Genomic DNA, 22405 nt, shown 5'->3' with positions numbered 1-22405 from the left:
TTATCCTCTTCGCGCTCTTAGATCTTCCATTTCATCTTCCCTACTCTGTATCTGCACCAATCCTTGGACTATCATCTTCTCATCCTATCGTCGCTCATCGGTATCCTTGCGGAGGCTGACTAGGCTTACAGCGGTGGAACGCCCGCAACGGCCTTGCACCAGTGCACCAACGTACTCCATACGACTCCCCCACCGCTATTAGTGGGCTCTTCTCTGCCTGCGGCCTTCTCCCCGGATTCTTCGTTCGGCTTCCCACTGCTCGCACTGTTCGACGTGGGCTCGTTTCATTGGGCCTCGACTCCCCCTCCCCTGAGCACTGGACTACAATTCGTCCCCAACAGACGTTTACGAAGAATCAAGACGCGTTGAGTCTGTTGACACTTGACTGTTGCTAAATCCACCAATCTTCGAGTCCTGGAGCAGTCTGCCGCCGCCGGATCCTCCCTCCTCAAGCCGGCGTCTCCCTCGGATCGACAAGTGGTTTCCGCGAGCTAACGGGGCCGAGCCTGGTTCTAGACAATCCACCACTTCACCGTCTTCTGATCAAGTTATGTGTGTTGCTGCAATCGCATCGTACTCCGCACCGCTGGCTTCGCTCTGGTTTCCATAATCTCGCGCTCATACTATTCGACTATTGAAAGACCCCATTCCACGATCGACAGATTTGCTCCTTGAGAGTCCGTGATTAGCCCCTTCAAAATTCGACTTTTCGGGATTTCCACTTCATCAGCATGTGGCTGTTGGCCATTCGCCTGCCAAATCCCTCCCCCATGTAACGTGCTCTGTGCGGCATCAGCTCACATTATTGTCATCCAACGGATCGGTCGCTTTGCTCGTTGGCTGATTTTCCAGGCTAGAATAGCCCTTTAGGGCGGCTTCTCTTGTTTTGATTTTCGTTGCTCTCTTTTATTCGCCCTATCGTCGCCCTCCGAGCCGTTTCCCGCCCCTTCCCGCCTTTGATTTGTTTTTGTGTCGGGCTATCTGACTGCTTCAATTTTTTTTCCCTTACTTTTTGTTCTGCAGCCTGGTTCCCTCTCGGATTCCCCTGACTTCTCGTGCGCCTGTCAGCGATAACCTGACTCGACAAAGTCCATGGCTGTGGAATCCGAGAGGTCGCCCTGCCCTGACGGGACAGCTGGTGGACCCAAAGGTGCCCAAGATGATGTGCCTACATCTCTTACCCGAAGATCCGTCAGCGAGAATGACATGAGGGAACTGCCACGTTCGAACATCAAGTCCCAGGTCCCGTTCATATCGCAGTTACCCAAGCCCTCGCATACGGCTCAAGGCGTTTCCGGACCTTCGTCGACCACGAACTCTACTATATCCTCCCGCGAACCTTCACCTTCCTCCTCCTCTCAGCGCCTGCGTAATTCCACCTCTACTTCGAATTCTCGTGTATCGTCCCGATCTCGAAAGCGAGCGCTTGATCGCAGCCCAGACCGATCTGCTACAACAAGTCCGAACCCTGGCCCGGGAAAACTCCCCTCCCAGACCATCAAACCTCTTGTCCTTAGTCCTCCCACAAATGTCGAGCCGTCCTCCGATCCGCCTAGTCCGGACAAGTCCAGTATGCCGTTGTGGGCCGGTTCCCGGCGGTCGGAGCAGGAGCCTCATCTGCCGAATACATCTAGCAAGCGGACTCAGGTTTCAGGTGATGAATTTGCTGCCAAATCAGAGAGGAGCGCGCCTCGTTCCGTAAATAGAGGGTCAGGCACTGCTCTTGAAACAGTTCAGGAGGCTAGCGATCAATCTACACCTTCAACCGACACTATACTTCTTCAGCCCGCCCAGGAAGATGCTAAGCTGGAAAAAATCGACGAAGACGCGACCCCGAAAGCCTCAAGAATTCATACAGAAAGCGGCAGCGACAGCGGGGGAAATAAAAGTTCAGAGCAAATGGAAGAAAACCGTCGGCGTCCGCCGTTTGCGTCAAAGGGCCCCAACACCATCCTCCCAAAACGGTCTACGACATCACTGAGCGGCGGTTCTCGTTCCAAGCCTGCAGACGGCTCTGTTCGAAATATGATCGTCGAAACGGAGACTGTGAGTTCTATACCTCAAGTTGGCCTGGGCGTAAACACCGGCGAACGAGGCGGCCCCAGTAGGGTAGACGCGGGAACTTTGCGGATGAAACCCAGCACCGAAACCATCCGGCCCAAAAAAGAAAAAAGACGCTCTCGCAAGCCGGCTGCCCTTACGAGTGGGGCTGCGTCTTCCAAGGCCGATATATTCGAAGCCAAGGTAGCCAGCGCTGTTGATGAAGCCGACGTTTCAGACTCGGATGAGACTTTTGTTTATGAGTCCAATCCACAAGACCAATACCCGGTCCGCCAGAGCAGGTACCATTCTAGAACACCAAGTGCAACGTCAATGGCAAGTCAGGTGGATCAGCTGGCTGGCCGTAGTCGCGCAGCGATCAGGGAAGGTAATCACAGTGTTACAGGCAAGCGCAGCATGAAATTCACAAACAACACGTATACAAGCAGTGTGGACGGGGATGTCGACGAAGTTCCGCGTTCTCACTCGAGGATTGATGGCAATGGTACGCACACTCCCCGGCACCACATTGGGCGTCACGGGCGACAAAACATGTACCCGTCCTTGTTTGACAACGAGTCGCCGTTCCCTCAATCACAGGGACACAAATCTACTCGACATTTTGTTGGGAGTAGTTATAGACAAGCTAGGTCGGGTGGATCTCGCAACAACCCAAATTACCGCACCATCAATAGTTATAAAAAAGCGGGTGAAGTGTACGGCTACGATTTTGATGCTGAAGGCGCAGATGATGAGAGGACTCCGCTTGTTGGGTCTCCGCGTCAGACTCGCAGCCGTGGGGGAAGACGTCCTAATAGCGCCAGTCTACGACAGATGGAATACATGCAACAACGGCATCGCAGCTGTGTCTCTCGATACGGAGCTTGTTTTCTAATAAGCTTGTTATTCGTCTTGCTTGTCGGAGGTGGAACGTCATTTATCGTCGCAATCACTAAGCCTCTACTGGACGTCCAGGTCGTTGACATTCAGAACGTGCTTGCTTCCGAGCAGGAGCTCATGCTAGATCTCAACGTTCAAGCGATTAACCCCAATCTGTTTCCCGTCGTTATTGACGACATCAATGTTGACATATTTGCTAAAAGCCGTTATGTCGGGACTGACCAATTCTGGCGCGAGGATGCCCCGAGCCTTGCAAGACTTGCGCGAGTGGAACGCAAAAAGCGTGCTGATGTTACTCACACGACTCACTGCACCGATGGCCTGGATTGCGAAAGCAACGGCTTAGTAGGTCAGGTGGGACGTTGGAAACCTAAAGGGGGTGTGGACAAGGGTACTGATCCAATCCCGTCTGACCCGGCCGGCGACCACCAAACCATGCTAATTGGGCGCGTTTTCCGACTCGATTCGACTCTGACTTTCGAAGCGTCACCGTGGCACTACGAACCATCTACTTCAAAAGGTCAGATCCGCCTCTCCAGGCCCGGGAATTCCACGGAAAAGGGCGGCACCGAGCGTTGGGAGCGTGTGTTGCAGCACCCATTCGAGCTTATCGTTGCTGGAGCCGTCCAATATCAATTGCCCCTCAGCTCTCGCTTTCACTCATCATCCATCAGCTCCAGTATAAGGGTGACCCCTGATGGCGACGATGACAGCGATGGCGAGAAACAAGATTCAAACGAAGGCGAGACCGTCAGTATTGCGGTGAGCGGTGAAAGCCTTCCTAATACTGCCCTTCCTGGTGGTGAAACCCTCAAGGCCATACGAGCATTGACAACGAAGACGCATCGGGCTTTTGTGGCTTAGTCTTTATGTATTTTTTTTACGATAGCCGATCACGATTGCATGACATTCCTTCATTTCTGCGGCTTATGATATACCCAATCGCATACACTCGGGCCGTCACCGGCGCTTGGCTGTTTTTCACTCAAAACTGCATTATCCGTGTCTTGTCCGTGGATCATCCTTTTTTTTTCCGTATTAGATATTGGCTATGTAGATATATCGGCGCGGTTGGCTTCCTCTCAGTCATAAAATCATTCAAACACGCACTTCATGCATTCGGCTGTTCTGTCTTTTTCAATTCTTGTTATATACTTAATTTCATTTCGAGATGTTCCCTAAATCCTTTTGGCCGTTCCTAACGCAGCATGGCACATCTCTTTATCATTATTGTCTCCTTTGTCAACTTCATATTACCTACCTGGCTGTCCGTTACTTTGTTGATGTTTACTAGCGACACCAGAAGCGATCAACAAACCGGCGGCCAGAAAGACAATGTGTCAATTCACTGGCATTTCGGGGCCGATACTAACATAATAAGCGCCGCACTTCCAAGGTATGCATACTAGTCTCCAGAGACGTTATGCAGGTCATTCACTTTCAAGTCTTAAAGGCCAACTCTCCTATGGGACTTTGTCAAATGGGTATATGGCATAACAGTTACTAAGTGTGCCGTTTGGTGGGGTGATGGTATGGATATATAGTTGGTACCCCCTGCGGGCCCTGGTTTAAGGCGGGTACATGCGATGATTATCCCGTAGTATATATTTATTTGGCAATTCTGACGTTCATGAGTTATGAGACGACGCTTTACGTGATATAGAGTATCGAAATGGATATATTATTATTGACTCCCAGTTTGGAAGTGTGTTATTTTATTTTTGAGGCGCATATAATCCTTCTGAAGCTGGGCGATGTCCAGGTGAGACGCTTCTTGATGTAGTGTACTACGTGTCATGCTCTTCAGAGGTTCTAGCTTTAAGGCTGGAATTACCATGGTAATCAGGTCACTATTGCCCAGTATTTGGAGGAAGATACAGACTGCATTCATTATAAATCAGGAAGGGTGCTATTACGATGAATCGTATATCATATCAAGGCCGTGTCATGAGTCATGATTAGGGGCATATCATCAACATCAAGGCAAAACATCAAAGTCATCATAGGTAACGTCAAGTAAGTGTAAGAAATAAAATCTAGATACCCGCCTATAGAAGGACAGAAATGACTCAAATCATCATATAAATACCCGGTTGAACTTTCTCAGCAAACTCTCGACCTTCTCGGCCAGCGGATCATCTCCTGGTTGAGGAAGAAGACGACCATCGCGGTCAAACCGGTCAGGAAGGTCGATTGTAGCATCAGAATCAGATTCAGGGGCGCTTGTTTGTTTTTGTATTTGTGCAGCGCTGCGGTCTTTCGCCGACGACGCATAGGGATCGGACGATGAGTAACGGCGCCGGTCAGAACGGTGACGGCGGTGGTGACGGCGACGGCGGCGCCGACCTGAACTCATTCCATCAACCGTTGAATCGCTATCGTCCGTCTCGTATCCCGTTGTTTTCTCGTTTGTCTGCGGATCATCGTCAAAGGCAACAGATTTGGACTGGGGCGGTTCGCTGCCGGCGCGCGTCCGCCTGCGCCGTGAACGTGGACGCGGCGTTGCTAGACGGGTAGAGTCTAGACCTGAAAGTAGGGAGTTAACCCGGTGCTCAATTATGGGTGTGGCTGACTCAACACACCATCGTAGGGTTGAGATTGTGTGCTTGGAGAGGAGAAGTCGCGTGCAGCACTCACATTCTCATCTGCCCTCCGAGGCCGGGGTGCGTACGCATCTGCCGCAGGAGGAGGGTAACTGTACTGCTGTGGAGGTACAGCGTTGGGTGGGGGTGGATAATCTGCCGGGTTGTAATGTGCCGGGCCTGGCGCGGGCGCTGGAGCTGGACCCGGAGGCGGAGGGTAGTAGTTATTAGGTCTGTACTGAGAACTGTCTACCGGACCGGTTCCAGGCGAAGGCGGGTATGGCCCGGGGCTGAATGGTTGCTCAAAAAGACTCGGTCCATCGCTGTCATATCCTAATGGACAAGGTCAGCATTGACCTGCACAACCGGTAGCTGGCGCTAGTATCTAGGCCACTTACTCTGCCTGTCTCTCTCTTTGTCCTCTTTCCGATGTTGCGAGTATTTATGAGCTGCATACCCAACACCCGTGGCTGCAAGAGCAGCTCCGGCCAAATCGCGGGAGCGGCTGCGGTGTCTGTGGCGGCTTCTGCGCCTACGGCGGTCTTCTTCGCTCGAGGGAGAGCTGCTGCTGAATCTAGCACGGCTGCGGCTGCGACTACGAGTGCGACCCCGATGTCCCGAGCCAAGTCCAGCATCCCTGGCGACTCGGTCAGAGGCATCTGTGTGGTAACCCGGAGAGCTTGGCGGACGGCCGTAGTAGTTCGCGGCAGGGATGCTCCCGTGCACTGGATGATCGCCGTATTCGATTAAGCCAGCGGAGTCACGGGTAGAGTCGGGATAAATATCTGACGGCGCCCGCCCACGCGACCTTGAGCGATGACGGTCTTTACGGCGCGGTTCCTCTTCTGCTTCTTTATCCTTCTTCTTGTCCCAAATGTTCGCAGCCACAGCAGATCCTAAGCCGGCTGCGACGACGGGAAGTGCTTTCCTGATCCTGCTCTTGGATCGAGAGCGAGACCGATTCCGTGACCGTGAATGGCTCCGGGCTCTCTCCACCAAGCCGGCTACAGCAGCACCGGCCAAGCCAGCCTCTGCCATATGCTTACGGCGATGGGACTGACTACGCTTGTCATCTCCGGCATCCTTGACGGAATGGGATCGAAAATGACGGGAACGGAGCGGCACTGCGTCGGCCGCTGTCGGACTTCTTGCGAGCCAAAGCTACAGCGCCAGCAATAGCAGCGACTCCCAAGCCAATCTCTGCAAATGTTCTAGCACGAGAGCGCGAATGAGATCGACTGCGGCTGCGCCCGTGGCGAGAATGGCTGTGGCTGTAGTGACGATGATGGCTATAACGGGAGCTTCTATCATCATCAAACGAGTGAGAGCGGTGGCGGCTCTTGCTGCGGTAGTAGTCCTTTGCCCGCGATGCGGCTTCTACAGCGACGGCGCCCAAAGCGCCCGCACCGACATCGCGGCCAATACGACCGAGGCCACCTGAGACTTCTTCTCCATCCTTCTTTCGACGACTTCGGAGCAGCTCGGCGGCGCCTACACCGACCAGAGCGCCTGAGGCCAGATGTCGGTTATGATGGTCGTCATACTCCTTGGTCTCTTTTCGAATGTAGACCATGCTGTCGTCGCTGCTGTAATCGTCGTCGCGCCGTCTGGTGGCCTGCGAGACAGAATCGCTAGGGCTCAGTTCGCGTCGAAAGCGGCGATTATCGTTGTCGTATTCTCGAACACGGCGATGATAGTAGTAGGCCGGTTCTCGATCCACCTCGGACCGGTGAACGATGTCATAGTCAGATTCGCGCGGATTGATGTAAACAGGACCTCGAGCTTCTTGAATGATTACCGGCTGATCTTCACGAATGATGATAGGGTTAGGGCTACGGCGTGGCCGGTCCAATACTGTGAACTCACGTTCGTAATAATCTCGGTCATAATCTGTATCACGCTCGTAACGTTGAACCATGACGGGCTCCTCGCGCTCTGTTGTGCGACGAATGACCAATTCTCGCTCGCCAGGGCCTGAATCCTCACGGAAGAACAAGTCTCGATCGCGGTCTCGTTCTCGATCTTCTGGGGGTATGACGTAGCGCTTAACAGAGACGCCAGAACGACGCTCGTCCCAGTCGTCTTCACGATCACGCTCTCTGTAGACGTAAGAAGACATCAGGGGCTGTTGTAAAAAAGGATGTAAATGAGAACGTTCGAGATGGAGAGTGGCGTGGTGATAGATAAACGGGAAGAAGAGGCGAGTGCAGCCAGAAAACCGGAATGATGCGGTTCACCACGAGAGTGGGGTAACAGGGCTGAGTCAATGCTGATCGACTGAGGCTGCAAAGAGAGAACACCAATAGAAAGTAGGAGTTGGAGGATTCGGGCGCAAGGCAGTGATTCTGCAACGGGGCGAAGAGAAGACGGTAGAAAAAGCGAATCGAGAGGAGCAGCAGAACGAGGAAAAAATGAAAGAGGAATGATATCAGGATTGAGGCTGGGGCTGAGTGAGAGCCTGGAGGAGGGGCAACTGTGAGACTAGTGCCGTAGTGGTCTCTGGCCTCAGTGCCTATGACGCGATGGATATAATTGAGGAAATATAGCGGTAGATCTTAGCACAAATGCGGTTGACCAGGGACTGATAGTAATACACAGTGCAGATGCGGTTGGTCTTTGATAGACTTTGTTGTTGATGGAGGAGATGAGGCTGTTGGGAGAGACGAACTGAAGAGAAGGAACGCACGTGAATGGGTATGGTTTGGTGAATAAGTCCTGAAGCCTCGTGATGGTTCAGATTCCAACTCAACAATCTCTTCAGTACAACTCCAGGCGCTCGAAGACCGTTATTTCTCAACGCCTTAGGTCTTTGAGTTCGAAAACTCGTCTCCATCTTATAGTGATTCTTCTTACGTCCTCTTTATTTCCCTGTCTTACTCGAAGACTCGGTGGAATCAGCCAGAGACAAAGAAACGAGGCCGATCAGTGCCCTACTGCCCTCCGTCACTAGACACTTTCGGGCGACTGCCGGGTCTCGTTGTGCGTATGCTTTCTGTTTATCGTACTTATGCCTTGGTCTGCCTCTCTGCTGACGTTTGTTGTTATGTTTACAGAAGAGTACAAGTGGAATCCCTGCGGGTCAACACGACTTGTTCCATGGTCAACTGACACTCTCTGGCTGTCCGCTACCATGGCTTCTGGGGGGGCGCCAGCTCTCGACCTTCCCTAGAGGTGGTAAACTCCCGAAATGATTGCCCCGTTCTGCCCCGTTCGGCTCCACGTTCCATCAAAGGGTGTTCCCGGAAAGGAATAATACGGAGATCAATGAATGAAGACTCCTGGGCGTCCCTTGCGCTCAGGCCTCTTCCTTTAATTGCCTTTCTCTCTCTTTTGCCTTGATTCGAGCCCTGATAATCATGGCGGAAGATCATTGCAGCAATAACCTCTCCAGCTGTCAAGCCATTGGTTCAACTCTAAATCCTATAGTTGGATCCTCTCATACCAATCAATAGTGCATACCTTTTACAAATTACGGGGAACCTGCAGAGTCCTACTTCCTCCTGCATTTTCCGGTGCGCTAGCAGACGATGGTTGGTCCTGCATGCGTCGGCCAAACGGAGATCACAAACTATGCGTCCAATCCGCATGCGCGCATGTCAACAACCTGTTCAGATTGTACTGAGACTCGACCGCACGCTTCGCTCCTTTTCGATTACGCTTCTAGAAACTGTCATCATCGAGTCCCGACGAAGACCTTGACTCGGCCGGCGGAACGGACTTTTGTTTCCCCCTTCTGCCAAGGTCCGACTCGGGGATTTCCAATGAGTAGCAGCAACCTTGAATCGAACCCGCTGGTCTTTCGGGAAATGATCCATTGCTCAGGTTGCCCAGCAGTGTTTTTTTTTATGGCATTCTCGTCTTTTCTCTGTGAAACTGGTTTCGTTTTTCGCCTCGGCATATCGGCGGCCGCCGCACAGCCCAGTTGAGTGAATTGGGGTTCTGAAAAACACTTGAGAGCTTGGAGAACAGCGACTTGTTCAGGGTCCGAAGACTATAGTTGTGCTGGGGTACATGACATCGGATCCGCATGCTTCCCACTCTGCAAAAGTACGAACCTATGGGCCCCATCCTGCTGTCTGAAACCCCGAGTTTGAAACTAAGTGCTTGCAATTTGCCGGCTACTAGTCTGCTCTCCACAAATATTTGACGTAGCATCTCTGCCCCAATAAGTCATGGACCCTGCGCCCCCGACCCAACCCGGTCTGATTTCAGAGGTGCAGACTGCCCGTTCAGTCCAAACAACAACTGGTCTCTGATCCTTCTAAACCTTCCCGACATTCTACAGCAAGAATTGCCAGTGTTTTGACCTCTTGTGCCCCATGTTGAAGGCCATTCTTATTCGCATGCAGCTCAGCCGCAGATGTAGCCTCAAAGTTTATCCCCGCTAGGGGGACCAGCTTTCCCGACCCAGGGGGCCGGGACCTCACCACATTGGTCGGTGATCCAAACTGGTCGCCAATAGTTTGCACTTCCGTCCCGTCTTTCTCGCGTGGCAAGTTGGCAGCAACGTGGACCTAGGCGATCAGCGAGCGCTGCTGCGTCCCATGGTTTTAGAAGAGCGTACATCTGTCTAAGACTGTACCTGGGTAATACAAGCGAGACGTGAAGATCATGGTGCTATCCGGTCCACTTTGTAGTTCTTGCGTACACGAAACAGTCTACACCAATGCTCAGTTTGACCGAAATAGGAAATAGTTCCAAATATATGGCCGATTTGCCAACGGAAGTTGGAAGATTGCAGAACGCCTATCATGAATCAGTTCCTTAAATTACCCAAGCAGTGTTTACGCTAAGGAACCCCATCGGAACTCTTTACTCAACGTTTTATATAAAGGCCACTGTCCGACTTGCAACGCGGGATCCTTTTTACGAGTTCAAACCAAGTGCATCTGACAATAACCTGCTTATGTCCTTCTCACCAACTTGAACGTTATGGCTCCATCTTCTCGTCCTGCCGGCAAGCGACTTCCGATCAGCTGTCAAGCCTGTCGAACAAGGAAGATCCGTTGCTCTCGTGATGGCCGCCCTTGCCAGACCTGTGTCCGACGAGGGCTGGGCGCTGAAGATTGTGTATACCTTGGCCAACCGAGACTGTCGTCGGAAAACAGCTCAACTGCAGACACTACCGTCCACGCCGAATTACTCGCACGAATCCGCAACCTAGAGGACATGCTTCAAAGACAAGTTAGCTCATATTCAGGCGGTCCGAACTCACCACTCGCATCGCCCGGTAGCCTCACTGGAAGCTTCTCTGACCTGGACAGTCCAACTGGCCCTGGTTTCACGTCATATCCCAGAAGCTCCATGGTAAACAGCGTTGGGACTTTGCAGACATTTGCCTCAGGGTACGTAAGGTACCTGCCGTTGGTGTCTCGATGGAACTCGGCGCATCCTACAAGCTCTCCTAGCGACTCTCTCCCTGATATCAACTCCGAGGTACCGGATGACGATGACGACGTGTGTCTCCCTTTAGCTGGGAATGCAGCTACGAGGGAAGAGCTACTCGCCCTTCTCCCACCAAGTCGGTATTGTGACGCACTCAAGGACGTTTATTTCCGGGTCTTCTCTCCTGTGAGTCTCCAAGTCCTTGTTTCACCGAAGTCCAAAACTGACATGCTATAGCTATTTCATATCCTTCAGGATTTGGCCTTTGAAGCCGAATACCAGCAATTTTGCCACGACCCAAACAGTGTCTCGACTGCATAGATTTCTCTCTTGTTTATTATCCTCGCTATTGCTGTCACTGCCCTTCACGACGATGACCCCTTACTCTCTGATTTGGGTCGTGAGAGGACCGTCAGTCGCAATGTCAAAGCCCTATCTTCACGCTACCGATCCGCTGCTTTGCGATGTCTATCAGCCGACGGCATTCTCTCCCGACATTCCATCAACTCCCTTCAGTCCCTTATCCTGATCAATTACGCCAGACTTCACCGTGGGCTTCCAACCTGGACGCTTCTAGGCTTGACTCACCACGTTGCCACCTCAATGGGTTGTCACATCGACCCGGAACGATTCGCTCTTGGGCCAATAGAACGCGAGGAGCGGCGCCGGGCATGGGCAGGGCTGAAAATGTTATACACCACGCATAATAATCTGTATGGCAGTTCCAGCCCAGGCCTTACGACCATGAGCACAAAGCTCCCCTTAGATGTGAACGATGTGGACCTCCTCACAGGTACTGCCCCAGAAACCGCGACCCCTCGTCCAACCCAGATGACCTACCTCCTACTCCAATACCGGCTTCATGACGTCTCGTCCATGATCTGCGAGAGTCTATTCAGTTTCCCTCCTCGGTATACCGCCGCTCAGCTAGAAGCCGAGATCCTCTCCGTGCATAAGACGTGCGAAAAACGCTACCAGCTAGAACAGGGCTCTGAACCTCTCCCTGTTCATCACCTCGCCAACCTGAATATACTATACAGCTACATTCACCAACTACTCCTCCTTCTCTTCCGTCCCGCTCTCTGCCGGTACTTACAAGGCGAAATCACCAACGAAACCTGTGCTGCGCGGGCGAAATGCCTAGCGTCCGCGAAAACATCGCTATCTATTCACCAAACCCTGCATGAATCACCCCAATTCGCTTCTTACAAATGGTACAACAGCAACCAGGGCAGCTTCCATGCTTTCCATGCGGCAGTCATCCTATGTGTCATGCTGATGTACCCGGAGAATCAGTATGAGGCGGCCGATATCAAGGAAAATCTTTGGAAATCCCTCGACGTGTTTGCCTCCCTCTCCAACCGCAGCAACTTCTGTAGCAAAGCTGTTCCTGTGCTGCGCCTGATTATGTAGGTGTTCATATTGAACTATCAATCATATTTAAAGCCCAGCTAACATACCTTGCAAGTGACACCGCTTGTTCAAAAAACTCTCACCATCGACAGCCACAGCCGCAGCGTACTTTGTCGCCAGTAGACCCGACCGGCAACGGTGGTCTGCTCACGCCCACAACGCCGACATCAGGCTTCCCCCACTCGCCCATGGACTTCTTCACCGAGTCTCTGCTTACCCGCCTGCAGCCGCAAAACTGGCTTTCTCCGTCTTTTATGCCCTGGGACGGATGGGACTCTCTTTTTCTTTTGCTGTCGCCTACATCTGCGCCGTTTGCAGGATGAGCCGGGGATGGAATATCTGCAGTCAGCGCGGCACCATATGTCCAGGACGCACAGCTGCATTGTCTTTAGAAGTTGGGGTATCTCAATCTTCCCTTCCCTTGGAAGGTAGGAGGCCTTCAGCATAGGCTTGCCGCCTCTCCTACATCCTATGCCTAAGCCTAGTCTCGTGCGAGAATGCTTTTCGGAGCAAAGCATATCACGCACATCTTCGTATTGGCTCAGTCTAATTGAGTCCGCCACCATCGTCGGGCGAACAATTGACTTTCTGGAAAGAGTGTGGCTCAGCTTACTCGCTCAACAACTCGCCTCGACACACCAAGGTGCTCGCGCATCCTAAAGCTTTTCCAGCTTTCGAGGCTCACAAATATGTCGGATAGCAGCTGGAGTAAGGAGCCACCGCGCAAATCAAGGAGGGCCAAGAGAAGTGCTGATTTGTTCTACGGAGAAAGAGAAGAGAGTAACCGAGGATCGTGAAAAATACGTGCGCCAAGCAGGAGACCCATTTTCATCTCATTTGCCGGGGCACTTGAGGGAATATGAATTGTTGTACAATTTACCTACAAGATTCAGGCTTGAAGAAGTCATGTACGAACTTCACTCTTGTCTTTACCTACGCCTTAGTCAGGACTTTGGCACCCGTCTAAATCAATTGCTTCATATCTAGTTCACCTTCTACTGAACCAACCTGCTTCATCATCGGCCGACCCTACCTAAACGCTATCTGCTCTTCAAAAATAGGTGCAGCCCTAACCCCGCATTTGTAACCCGCCTATCATAATATCATTGTATACGAAGTACGAATACCCTGAACAGCCTCGTAACAATGTGTATCAAAGTAGGGCAGTCGGTGATAAAACATGCGAAAGAGCCTGGTTACTGACTTGTTGCTTCGTGTTGTTTACAGTAACAACGGGACGCCCACTGATCTATCAATCTTTTGTGTCCAAGGTAGAAGTAAAACGCTATTGCTCGAGTCTGTACTCCCAGTTTGTCCTACGTCCGATGGCAATATTGGTGAAGCTCGGCTAGATGGTAGGTGATATGACGGAGGTATTGACTTTGTCAACACTCATGGTTCCTACTCTTCATTTTTGTACCGGCAGAGATCCATGACGGGCCAATAAGATGAATGAGGAAATTAGGGTAGAACTGATAGCGGACGCTGCTTTTACATCTGAGTAAGGGTGAAATTTATGTGTGCGAGCAAAGATATCATCACATTGTGGGTATCCTCTTAACCATACAACCCAATGCAAACCAATACGCATGCGTGTATGCATAAATTATGCATACTATAGACTCGAAAGAAACCAAACGTAAGCCCTAAGATGCAATAGTAGTATTTAAATTATTCTTTTCTCATGTTAATGGTTTCACAGCATCTCTCATGAACCATCAAATAGTAATACACATCACACCCTCTCTAACTGTATAGAAGGTGGAACACTCACTCCCGAATCTCCACAGGCTCCGGCCTGCTCTCCTCACCATGCTCCGCCTGCCCAAGGCCCTCAGTCTTGTTAGCATCGGAACCAGGGTGGAGATCACGGACGATGCTCTCATCGGGAACCCAGGAAGCACTCTTCCAGGGGACAACATGCAAGACATACATGGTGTCGACTTCCTCGAGGGTACGGCCCTGGGTCTCGTTGACGAAGAAGAAGACGATAAGGACACCAACAACACAGCAGGAGGCAAACACGTAGCCGTAGGCAAAGTGGATGGAGCCTGAGATAAATGGGGTGAAGAAGGAGATCAGGAAGTTCCATGTCCAGTTGGCACAAGTGGCAATGCCAATGCTTGTGGCGCGGCTGCGGTTGGGGTACATCTCAGAGCAGATGGACCAGACGATGGGACCCCTAGGTGGTCATGTTAGTATGTTAGATTTGTAGCGGATGTACGAGGTGACTGACCATGTGGTGGCGAAACCGGCGATGAAGAAGCAGGTGAACACGATCATGGCGGCTCCGGCCTTGGGGGTGTTCTGCGGGTTGTCAAGATCAAGAACGGAGTTGCCCACTATGAGACTTGTTAGCCGATGTCTTTCGTTTGAGTGGCAGGATGGATTTATTCTTACCAGAAGCCCAGATGTAGAAGCAGATGGCCATCCAGGCACCACCGACCATCAGACTAGCACGGCGACCAAAGTGCTCGACAATGTACAGACCAGGCAGGGTCATACCGAAGTTAACGGCACCAAGAATGATCTGGGTGACGTAACTGTTGTTGAGACCGGTGGAGGTGAAAATGGAGTTACCGTAGTAGAAGATGAAGTTTGCGCCAGAGAGCTGCTGCAGGGACTGCAGAGCAATACCAAGAAGAGTACGATAGAGCATACGGGGGCCAGTCACAACCTCGTGCCAGGGAGCAACACCAGCAGCGCGCTCCTCCTCGAGCTTATCCTTCATGTCCTTCATTTCTTGGACGACAACGCGGTGGTTAACCTCAACACCATAGAGCTTGGCCATGACCTTGCGGGCCTCGTCAATACGGCCAAGACGGTAAGCGTAACGGGGGGACTCGGGCAGGAAAAGAGCTCCGAGACCTAAGATCAGTGGCCAAGCGAAACCGATGCCCATGGTGATTCTCCACGAGGCAGTGGATTGGATCGACTCGGTACCGTAGTTGATGATATAAGAGATGAAGATACCAAAGGCGACGAAAAGCTGGAAGGCCGAGATCATGGCACCACGGACCTGGCGGGGTGCAGCTTCGGATTGGTACATGGGGACGACGCTGGAGAGGGCACCGACACCGAGACCGGCAACCCAACGGCCCATGGCAATCTGGACCCAGTTGGAGTCAGTGGCGATCTGGATAATGATACCGACGATGTGGATGATCGACCAGAAGGACATGGAGAGTTTGCGGCCAATGCGGTCGGCGATGGGGGCGGCGACGAGGGCTCCGATCATGGTTCCAATGCAGAGAAGACCGACGATTAGACCGTTGCGGACGTTGCTGAAGACGTACTCGCCGTTTGCTTGGCGCTCGGCGAAGCGCTTCTTGAAATCTGCCATTGTTGTGAAGCCGGAAATTTGACCTGCCCAGTCAGCGGGAGCACTAACACAATCATGATGAAGATGCTAACCAGTAGAGTAACCGAAGATGAAACCACCCATGGACACAACGATACCCAGGATGAATGACCGCCATGTTAGGTACTTGACAGGGCTGTCGTCGATGATGCCATTGTCCTTCTCCGCAATTGAGTCGGTCCTTGAAGGCGTTGTGGCTTGGGAGTGTTCTTGTTGTTCAGCTTTGGGCTTGAAGAGGCCCTTGATGTCCACACCCATGATGAAGTATTCCCACTTGTATGTGGTGAGAAGTCTGCAGTGAGGGAAACTGGGATGAGAAACTGGGAGGAGACGCAAGGGAGGAGAAGCTGGGAAACGTTGGAGGGCGGAGGGGGTTTATATGGAGGTCGGAGTATACGCCCGGGGAACTCAGGGACAACGTGACAAGAGACCACGACGTCAAACCGGACAACAGATTTAGCGAGACATTTAATTATCGTCAACACTACCTACTCTGTAACGAGTCCGGAGACCGCATGGGCGAATGAACGCACCAGACCACAACGGCAATCGGCTCCCAACCCAAGATTGGGGAACCCACGGGATAAACGGACGGGGGCCCGGATCTTTGCGGGCGTCGACGCCTGCAAAACGGGAAACGAGTGGCCAGTCGCGTGTGGTTCGGCAGATGAGTAGAATTCTCTGATGCTTCCCTGGAGATTCGGTGGGGGTGGACGGTGGAGAAGAAGGTGTGCCTGAGAGGATGGTCTTGGATGACAGAGGCGATGACGATGCTTTAGGCAGTCCCAATGATCAATCAGCTGACCATGTCTCGTTTGTGGACAGACGCCTCATGAGGTCTGGGCCTGGAGCCTTGGTCCCCTCGTGCTCCCTGACTCCCTCAGCATTGAACATTCTCGAAAGAGAGAGGCGATTTGGGCTTGTGGACGGTGATACGACGGCTAATCTACGGAATTCAACGTTATTACGGCTGGACTGGACTACTGGAATACGGTTTGTTTTGCTGGCGCATCGCGAGGAGTTTCTAGATGTGGATTCGTCCAAGAATATCACGGATTCACGGCAGATCCGCACCTAGTGGACCTCAAGAAGAATTTTTTCCTGGCGATCACAAACCCAGGCAGGCAGCATAGATTTGGACTGAGCAGAAGCTGGGGATCTGTAAGAAACAGAACCTGCGCGAAAAGGCTGCTCTTAAGGATATATATATATTCCAGACTGGAGGACGGATTGCAGCTCTCCGACATTCGACACGGCTTTTGGTGTTGCGGTGTGGTCCCGAGCCGAACTTATCGGCACGCCGAAGACTCGGGATCCACGCTGAAAGGTCTGAACCGGGCTCGGTGTGCCGATTCGGGTGCAAATTTTTCAGCGAAGCATACCTTTCGTCGCAGAATCCTCACCGAATGGTGGGCCTTGTTCCACTTGGCTCGAGTCTTGGTCTTCTCATCGCCTCTCCAGCCCACTAAGGTAATTACATCATGTAATATATCCTTTGAGCTGAGACTTGTCTTGAGCTGCCCTAGAGCATTATAGATAGTATAGCAGCTGCCCAAACTGCCCAATCTGTAGAAGATATCGCCCAGTTGCCTGATCTATTATGCGGACCTCAAGAGGTCGAAGGATAGAGCACAAGGGCCTGCAAATGCAGATGATCCTGCCTTGGCCCTTGGCCGGAACCGTCTGCCGATCTCGTACCAAGGCCCACTGGTCTAGGTCGCTTTAGGTCTCGGTGAAAGCCGTGCAAGGCACGACTGGGTCCCAGAACCTAGATGGAGCTTGCAGCCGACAATCGTATACATTCATCAAACGGCTCCCGAGCAGCTAGGTGAATCTTCAGGCTTACGTAGTAGCACGTAGTCCAAGAACACACAAGAATGCCGGCGCCAAGTACTAATTTCTTCTTGAGGGGAGGTGTAGTGATGCTGAAGGTTTGTTATACGGAAAGGATGCCGAGCGCTTGTCTTCCGCCTTGACCTTTGAGACTAGAAGAGGCAAACTCGGCCCGAATCAGAGGCTTACAGAATGTCTCAGAGAGTGATCTAGGCTCAAGCCGTGCCATAGTCTACCGTCCCGCTAGCAACAAGTTCTGGTCCGCTTTCTCCTTTAGGACTGACAGGAGACTCAAGGCCTGATGCACCGTCATGCACGGCATCTGCAGCTCTAGGTCTTTCTGCTCCATGATTGGCTAGCCGGTTTTGTTTTGTGTCGCATTACAGTCCTGAGTCCGACTCGTGTAACGAAAATGCAAAACGTCGTATGACTACGTAGCATCTACCCATTAAGCAGGCAAAAAAAGAGGCCGCCCACGGCGGCGATGATTTGTCGTCGAGACTCGTTGCCGGTCCGCTCACTGACATAGTGCTCCAAGCCAGGAGATAATAAACATAATAATTATTAAACTAATGCAGTTACGTCTCATGTCTCGAGACGTAAAAACGAATACTCTAACTCTTGCCTCACGGTTTGGACCTGGCCCAATGCTCAGAGGCCACTTCCATCATGAGTTTCATCCCTGACGTAACATCTCTTATCATTTCTCATACGTTCTTTGCATGTTGTTTGCCTTGTTTTGTCTCGCGTCTTGCTTTCGGGCTCCAGGAAACACGAAAACACTCGGCCGAGACTTGAGAGAAAAATGACGATGTCCTTTCAAGAACTCTTCTTCGCGTTCTCACGTTCTGCCTTGCGCAGAGCCCGCTTGCGGATCGACTCGTGCATAGCCTTGTTTTGGTTTGCGAGCCATTTGCTCATCGGGTTGATCACGCATGTCGCAAGGTATGCGACCAATCCGTGACTCCAGTATGGGGAGGAACTGTATGCGTAGCCTGGGGAACCGCCATTGTTGCCAATCTTGGACAATGTCGCCTTGACAAACGCACGCGGGTTAGGGATTAAGGCACTGGTCTTGCGAATCTTGGACATGGCGGAGGTAATGAGATAGGCCTGCACCAGCTCAACAGTAATGCCGTACGGCTGGAGTTCTGAACCAAGAGCTGTGGACCACTGCTGAAGGAAAGCCTTGCTTCCGGAGTAGGTAGCAAGGAGAGGAGATGGAACGAGACCACCAAAAGAACCCATGGTCAGAATCAATCCTCGCTTGCGTTGGGTCATGCCTGGAACAACCAGTTGCGTAACCCGCAAAGTACCCATGCAGTTGATGGTGATGATGTCCGCCAACTCGTCCTCCGGGGTCAGGGCGAAAGGAACCGGGATGCTGTGACTCTTTCCAACATTGTTGATCAAGATAGCTACGTCTAGGTCTTGAATGAGGGCCTTTAGCTTTTCGTAGTCCTCGTCCAAGTTGCGAGCAAAATCCATCGCCAGCATCTTGGTCTGGACCGAGGGGTATTTAGACGTAATCTCATCGGTCAAGGCGGTTAGCTTGGAAGCAGTTCGTGAAACGAGGACGATGTTGTAGCCAGCGCGAGCGATCTGGAGGGCGAATTCTTTGCCCAAACCATCCGAGGCACCTGTAACAATTGCCCAGCTACCCTTAGGGCCAAATGAGCGGAGCTAAATCATCAGTACTATTTTCGTATAGACAAACGGATTAGCATTGATAACATACCGATTTTCCGGGAAGAACGAACAGACTGGTCAAGACCCTGAGGAAGGTCCAAACCCTGGAGACAACAAACCAGCCTCCAGCCACGAGCAGCACTGAGGCTGTCACGCTCTGCCAACCAGGAGCAAAGTTGAACTCCCAGCCCGAAAGGGACGACGAGATATCCTTCAAGTATTCCATGGCGAGCGGCGTCCAGTCAGTCTGTAGAGTAAGGCTATGATATCCTAATTGTTGGGGAAGCTGGCAACCTGAACTAAAATAATTGCCTAGGTTCCAGATCACGGGGTAGAGCCGCTATACCCGTTTAGGCTCAGAAACTGGTGCTTCAGCTTGTAAAAAGGAGTACTCAATATCATTCACCTCTGTCAATTGAAACGGCGTTGCTCGAGACAAATCCAGAGCCCTCATACCGATACCACAATAAAAAAAAATTCGCCATGGAACAGCTTTTATCATACCTCCCCCCGTTTGATGGCTTGCTTCCCAAGTGGCTTGCTTTGGTAGACGGCATTCTTTCCGTATCAGATCAAGCAAATCTAACAACGCCTAGGTGTCTGTCGTCTCCGCTGCGAACAGTGTCCAAGCCTACTTCTCCAGCTCCTACACGTCTGAGCTTTACAATGGCCGCCTAGCGGATGGTAGCCCGCACACCAACGCGCACTCGTCCCGACTCTTCGGCACCTGGACGTTCCTCTCTGCTGTCATTCGCTTCTCTGCAGCCTACAATATCACGACTCCTGTAGTGTACGACCTTGCGGCGTGGACGTTTGGGATCGCCTTGGTACACTTTGTTGTGGAATGGCTGGGATATGGGAGTGCGCAGCTCAAGGGCCGGTTTGTGTTTCCGTTGCTGGTCGCATCCGGCAGTTTGACATGGATGTTGACCCAGAGAGATGCCTATCTTGGATTGTAAACTAGTGACCTAGTGATTAGACCTACGCTAAGGATAGTTCAGGGCCCATTCGATTGTCTTGCATTAAGAATACTCATATTGCTAGATTACAGAAAGCGCTCAGTAACGCCGCGAGAAATGTACATAGTATAGAAATTCCAGAACACAAAACCTCTTCTCCAAACGATCGGCAAGCCGACCAGATTGATGAAAAGGGTTCGCGTCGATTGGGGGTAGTGTAAGCCCAATGACACTATGTGGCAAGGCATGCGCAAGCACAGAGGCCCTGCCACGAGATCCAAAAATAAGATTAATCAATGTTGTGTTCCTTAGAACACTTTCAGAGATTAAACTGAAAAGAACAGATACTACACTTGATCTAAGCCAAAAGGCAAAGAGAGCTGGAAAAGAAAAGAAAAAAACAAGTAAATTGCCGGCGGGAACGGACGTTTATATATCTGAGAGGAGCTGCGCTAGCACTAGCGTCGATTAAGCGAGGAGTTATACTAAGTGAGGAATTCACTGCCTTAATATATGCCTGAGGCTTTAACGTGGTTGGTAAGCGAGCTGCGCATGTAAGCGAGCTGCGCACCCAACCACTTTTTTACATGCTGACGCGGTCATCTATCTTCCAACAGCCACCATGCCCCGAGTTCGCGTTAGTTCAAGCCAAAATTGCCATGAGAAGGAAGGTCGGCTCCTACTGGCTGTACAGGCTATTAAAAAAAAGGAGATTACATCAATACGCGAGGCAGCACGTCGCTTCAATGTGCCTGAATCTACACTACGTACGCGACTACGCGGGACTACAAATCGCGCCGAATCTCGCGCAAATGGCCATAAATTGACTGAGATTGAAGAGGAAGTGCTTAAGCAGTGGATTCTCTCTTTAGATCTACGCGAGAGCAGCTCCTACAAAAGCTCATGTACGAGAAATGGCTAATATTCTGCTTGCAAAGCGTGGTTCCACCCCAATCCAGACTGTCGGCCAGAAATGGGTATATAATTATACTCAACGCCACCCGGAGCTTGAGTCTCGCTTGTCAAGGCAATACGACTGCCAGCGAGCAAAGCAAGAGAACCCAAAGGTTATTCAAGCATGGTTTAACACCGTACGAGCCACAATCGAACAATACGGGATCCTACCGGACGATATCTACAACTTTGATGAGACTGGCTTTGCAATGGGCCTTTGTGCACATCAGAAAGTGATTACCAAGTCAGAATCATGTGGCCGAAGACCAGTTCTACAGCCAGGAAACCGTGAATGGGTTACTGCAATTGAGTCAATCAGTGCTTCTGGATGGGCACTTCCACCAACACTTATCTTTAAGGGCAAGCAGTATAACCAAGCATGGTTTACAGGCCTTCCGCCCGACTGGCGATTTGAAATTAGTACAAATGGATGGACAACTAATGAAATTAGCCTTCGCTGGCTTCAGAAGCAATTTATCCCGTCAACAGAGCATCGTACGCGCGGAAGATATCAACTTCTAGTTCTTGATGGCCATGGAAGCCATCTTACACCAGAGTTTGATCAAATCTGTACAGATCATAATATTATACCACTCTGCATGCCGGCACATTCCTCCCATCTTCTACAACCACTTGATATTGGATGTTTTGCAGTTTTGAAGCGCTCGTACGCCAGCTTGGTTGATCAGAAAATGCGGCTTGGCATCAGCCATATTGACAAACTTGATTTCCTTGCAGCCTATCCACAAGCTCGAATCAGCACATTTAAGCTGGATACAATCAGAAACAGTTTTCGAGCAGCAGGACTAGTGCCATTGAATCCTGAACCAGTTTGCTTTCAAAGCTTAGTATTCAGGCTCGTACGCCTACACCCCCTGGAAGCCGTGGCAGCCAGGCAAGCACTTTTTTGCCCACATACACCAGCAAATGTTGATGAGCTTCTAAAGCAAGCTTCTTTACTCAGAGATTTTCTCAAACAGCGCTCAAAAAGTCCACCATCACCGTCCCATAATGCCCTAAACCAGCTAATTAAAGGCTGTCAAATTGCAATGCAAAAGGGCATACTATTGGAGCAAGAGAATAGGGCGCTACGTGCTGAAAATGCTATACAAAGGCGAAAGCGAGCTCGTACGCATAGATGGATAGCTCATGATAATGGTCTGTCTGTACAAGAGGCTACAGAGCTCGAGGAAGCTCATAATGCGTCTTTTCAGGCAATACCTGGTCCATGCGGGCCACCAGCAGAAGGTGCACAAACACCAAAGGCACGGGCATTACCTACATGTAGT

General features: G+C 51.3%; 8 protein-coding genes across 8 annotated transcripts, besides 1 other annotated feature; 4 read left to right on the top strand and 4 right to left on the bottom strand.

Moving 5' to 3' along the window:
- Positions 1–22405: part of a sequence feature (contig 1.100 1..337251(-1)) that runs on past both edges of the window.
- On the top strand, positions 927–3804 carry ANIA_05857 (putative phospholipid metabolism enzyme regulator; the record flags this gene model as incomplete). Its single annotated transcript, XM_658369.2, has 1 exon — positions 927–3804. Exon 1 carries the CDS (start codon positions 1093–1095, stop codon positions 3802–3804), a length of 2712 nt encoding a protein of 903 aa, XP_663461.1. The 5' UTR covers positions 927–1092.
- ANIA_10736 (DUF3824 domain-containing protein) lies at positions 4816–6560 on the bottom strand (the record flags this gene model as incomplete). Its single annotated transcript, XM_050612676.1, has 3 exons — positions 4816–5466; positions 5523–5855; positions 5921–6560. The coding sequence occupies 3 exons, from the start codon at positions 6558–6560 to the stop codon at positions 5018–5020; spliced, it is 1422 nt and encodes a 473-aa protein (XP_050467074.1). The 3' UTR covers positions 4816–5017.
- ANIA_10751 (uncharacterized protein) lies at positions 6592–7670 on the bottom strand (the record flags this gene model as incomplete). Its single annotated transcript, XM_050612672.1, has 2 exons — positions 7389–7670; positions 6592–7304 (listed from the first exon to the last, which is right to left on the bottom strand). The coding sequence occupies exons 1-2, from the start codon at positions 7639–7641 to the stop codon at positions 6592–6594; spliced, it is 966 nt and encodes a 321-aa protein (XP_050467073.1). The 5' UTR covers positions 7642–7670.
- On the top strand, positions 10455–12320 carry ANIA_05859 (Zn(II)2Cys6 transcription factor; the record flags this gene model as incomplete). The annotated part of the gene is made up of 3 exons (XM_658371.1): positions 10455–10867; positions 10931–11093; positions 11229–12320. The coding sequence occupies 3 exons, from the start codon at positions 10455–10457 to the stop codon at positions 12318–12320; spliced, it is 1668 nt and encodes a 555-aa protein (XP_663463.1).
- ANIA_05860 (hexose transporter mstE) lies at positions 13961–16000 on the bottom strand. Its single transcript, XM_658372.2, has 4 exons — positions 15735–16000; positions 14721–15686; positions 14557–14662; positions 13961–14502 (listed from the first exon to the last, which is right to left on the bottom strand). Exons 1-4 carry the CDS (start codon positions 15937–15939, stop codon positions 14091–14093), a joined length of 1689 nt encoding a protein of 562 aa, XP_663464.1. The 5' UTR covers positions 15940–16000; the 3' UTR covers positions 13961–14090.
- Positions 18043–19451, bottom strand: ANIA_05861 (ketoreductase). The gene is made up of 2 exons (XM_658373.2): positions 19253–19451; positions 18043–19197 (listed from the first exon to the last, which is right to left on the bottom strand). Exons 1-2 carry the CDS (start codon positions 19427–19429, stop codon positions 18334–18336), a joined length of 1041 nt encoding a protein of 346 aa, XP_663465.1. The 5' UTR covers positions 19430–19451; the 3' UTR covers positions 18043–18333.
- ANIA_05862 (Erg28 family protein) lies at positions 19632–20162 on the top strand (the record flags this gene model as incomplete). The annotated part of the gene is made up of 2 exons (XM_658374.2): positions 19632–19749; positions 19800–20162. Exons 1-2 carry the CDS (start codon positions 19687–19689, stop codon positions 20160–20162), a joined length of 426 nt encoding a protein of 141 aa, XP_663466.1. The 5' UTR covers positions 19632–19686.
- ANIA_05863 (uncharacterized protein) lies at positions 21077–21926 on the top strand (the record flags this gene model as incomplete). Its single annotated transcript, XM_658375.1, has 2 exons — positions 21077–21611; positions 21907–21926. 2 exons carry the CDS (start codon positions 21077–21079, stop codon positions 21924–21926), a joined length of 555 nt encoding a protein of 184 aa, XP_663467.1.

Source organism: Aspergillus nidulans, chromosome I (assembly GCF_000011425.1).
Source record: "Aspergillus nidulans FGSC A4 chromosome I".
NCBI classification, from domain to species: Eukaryota; Fungi; Ascomycota; class Eurotiomycetes; order Eurotiales; family Aspergillaceae; genus Aspergillus; species Aspergillus nidulans.
The sequence above is the reverse complement of the archived record's forward strand: the minus strand, read 5'-3'. Positions and strand labels throughout refer to the sequence as shown.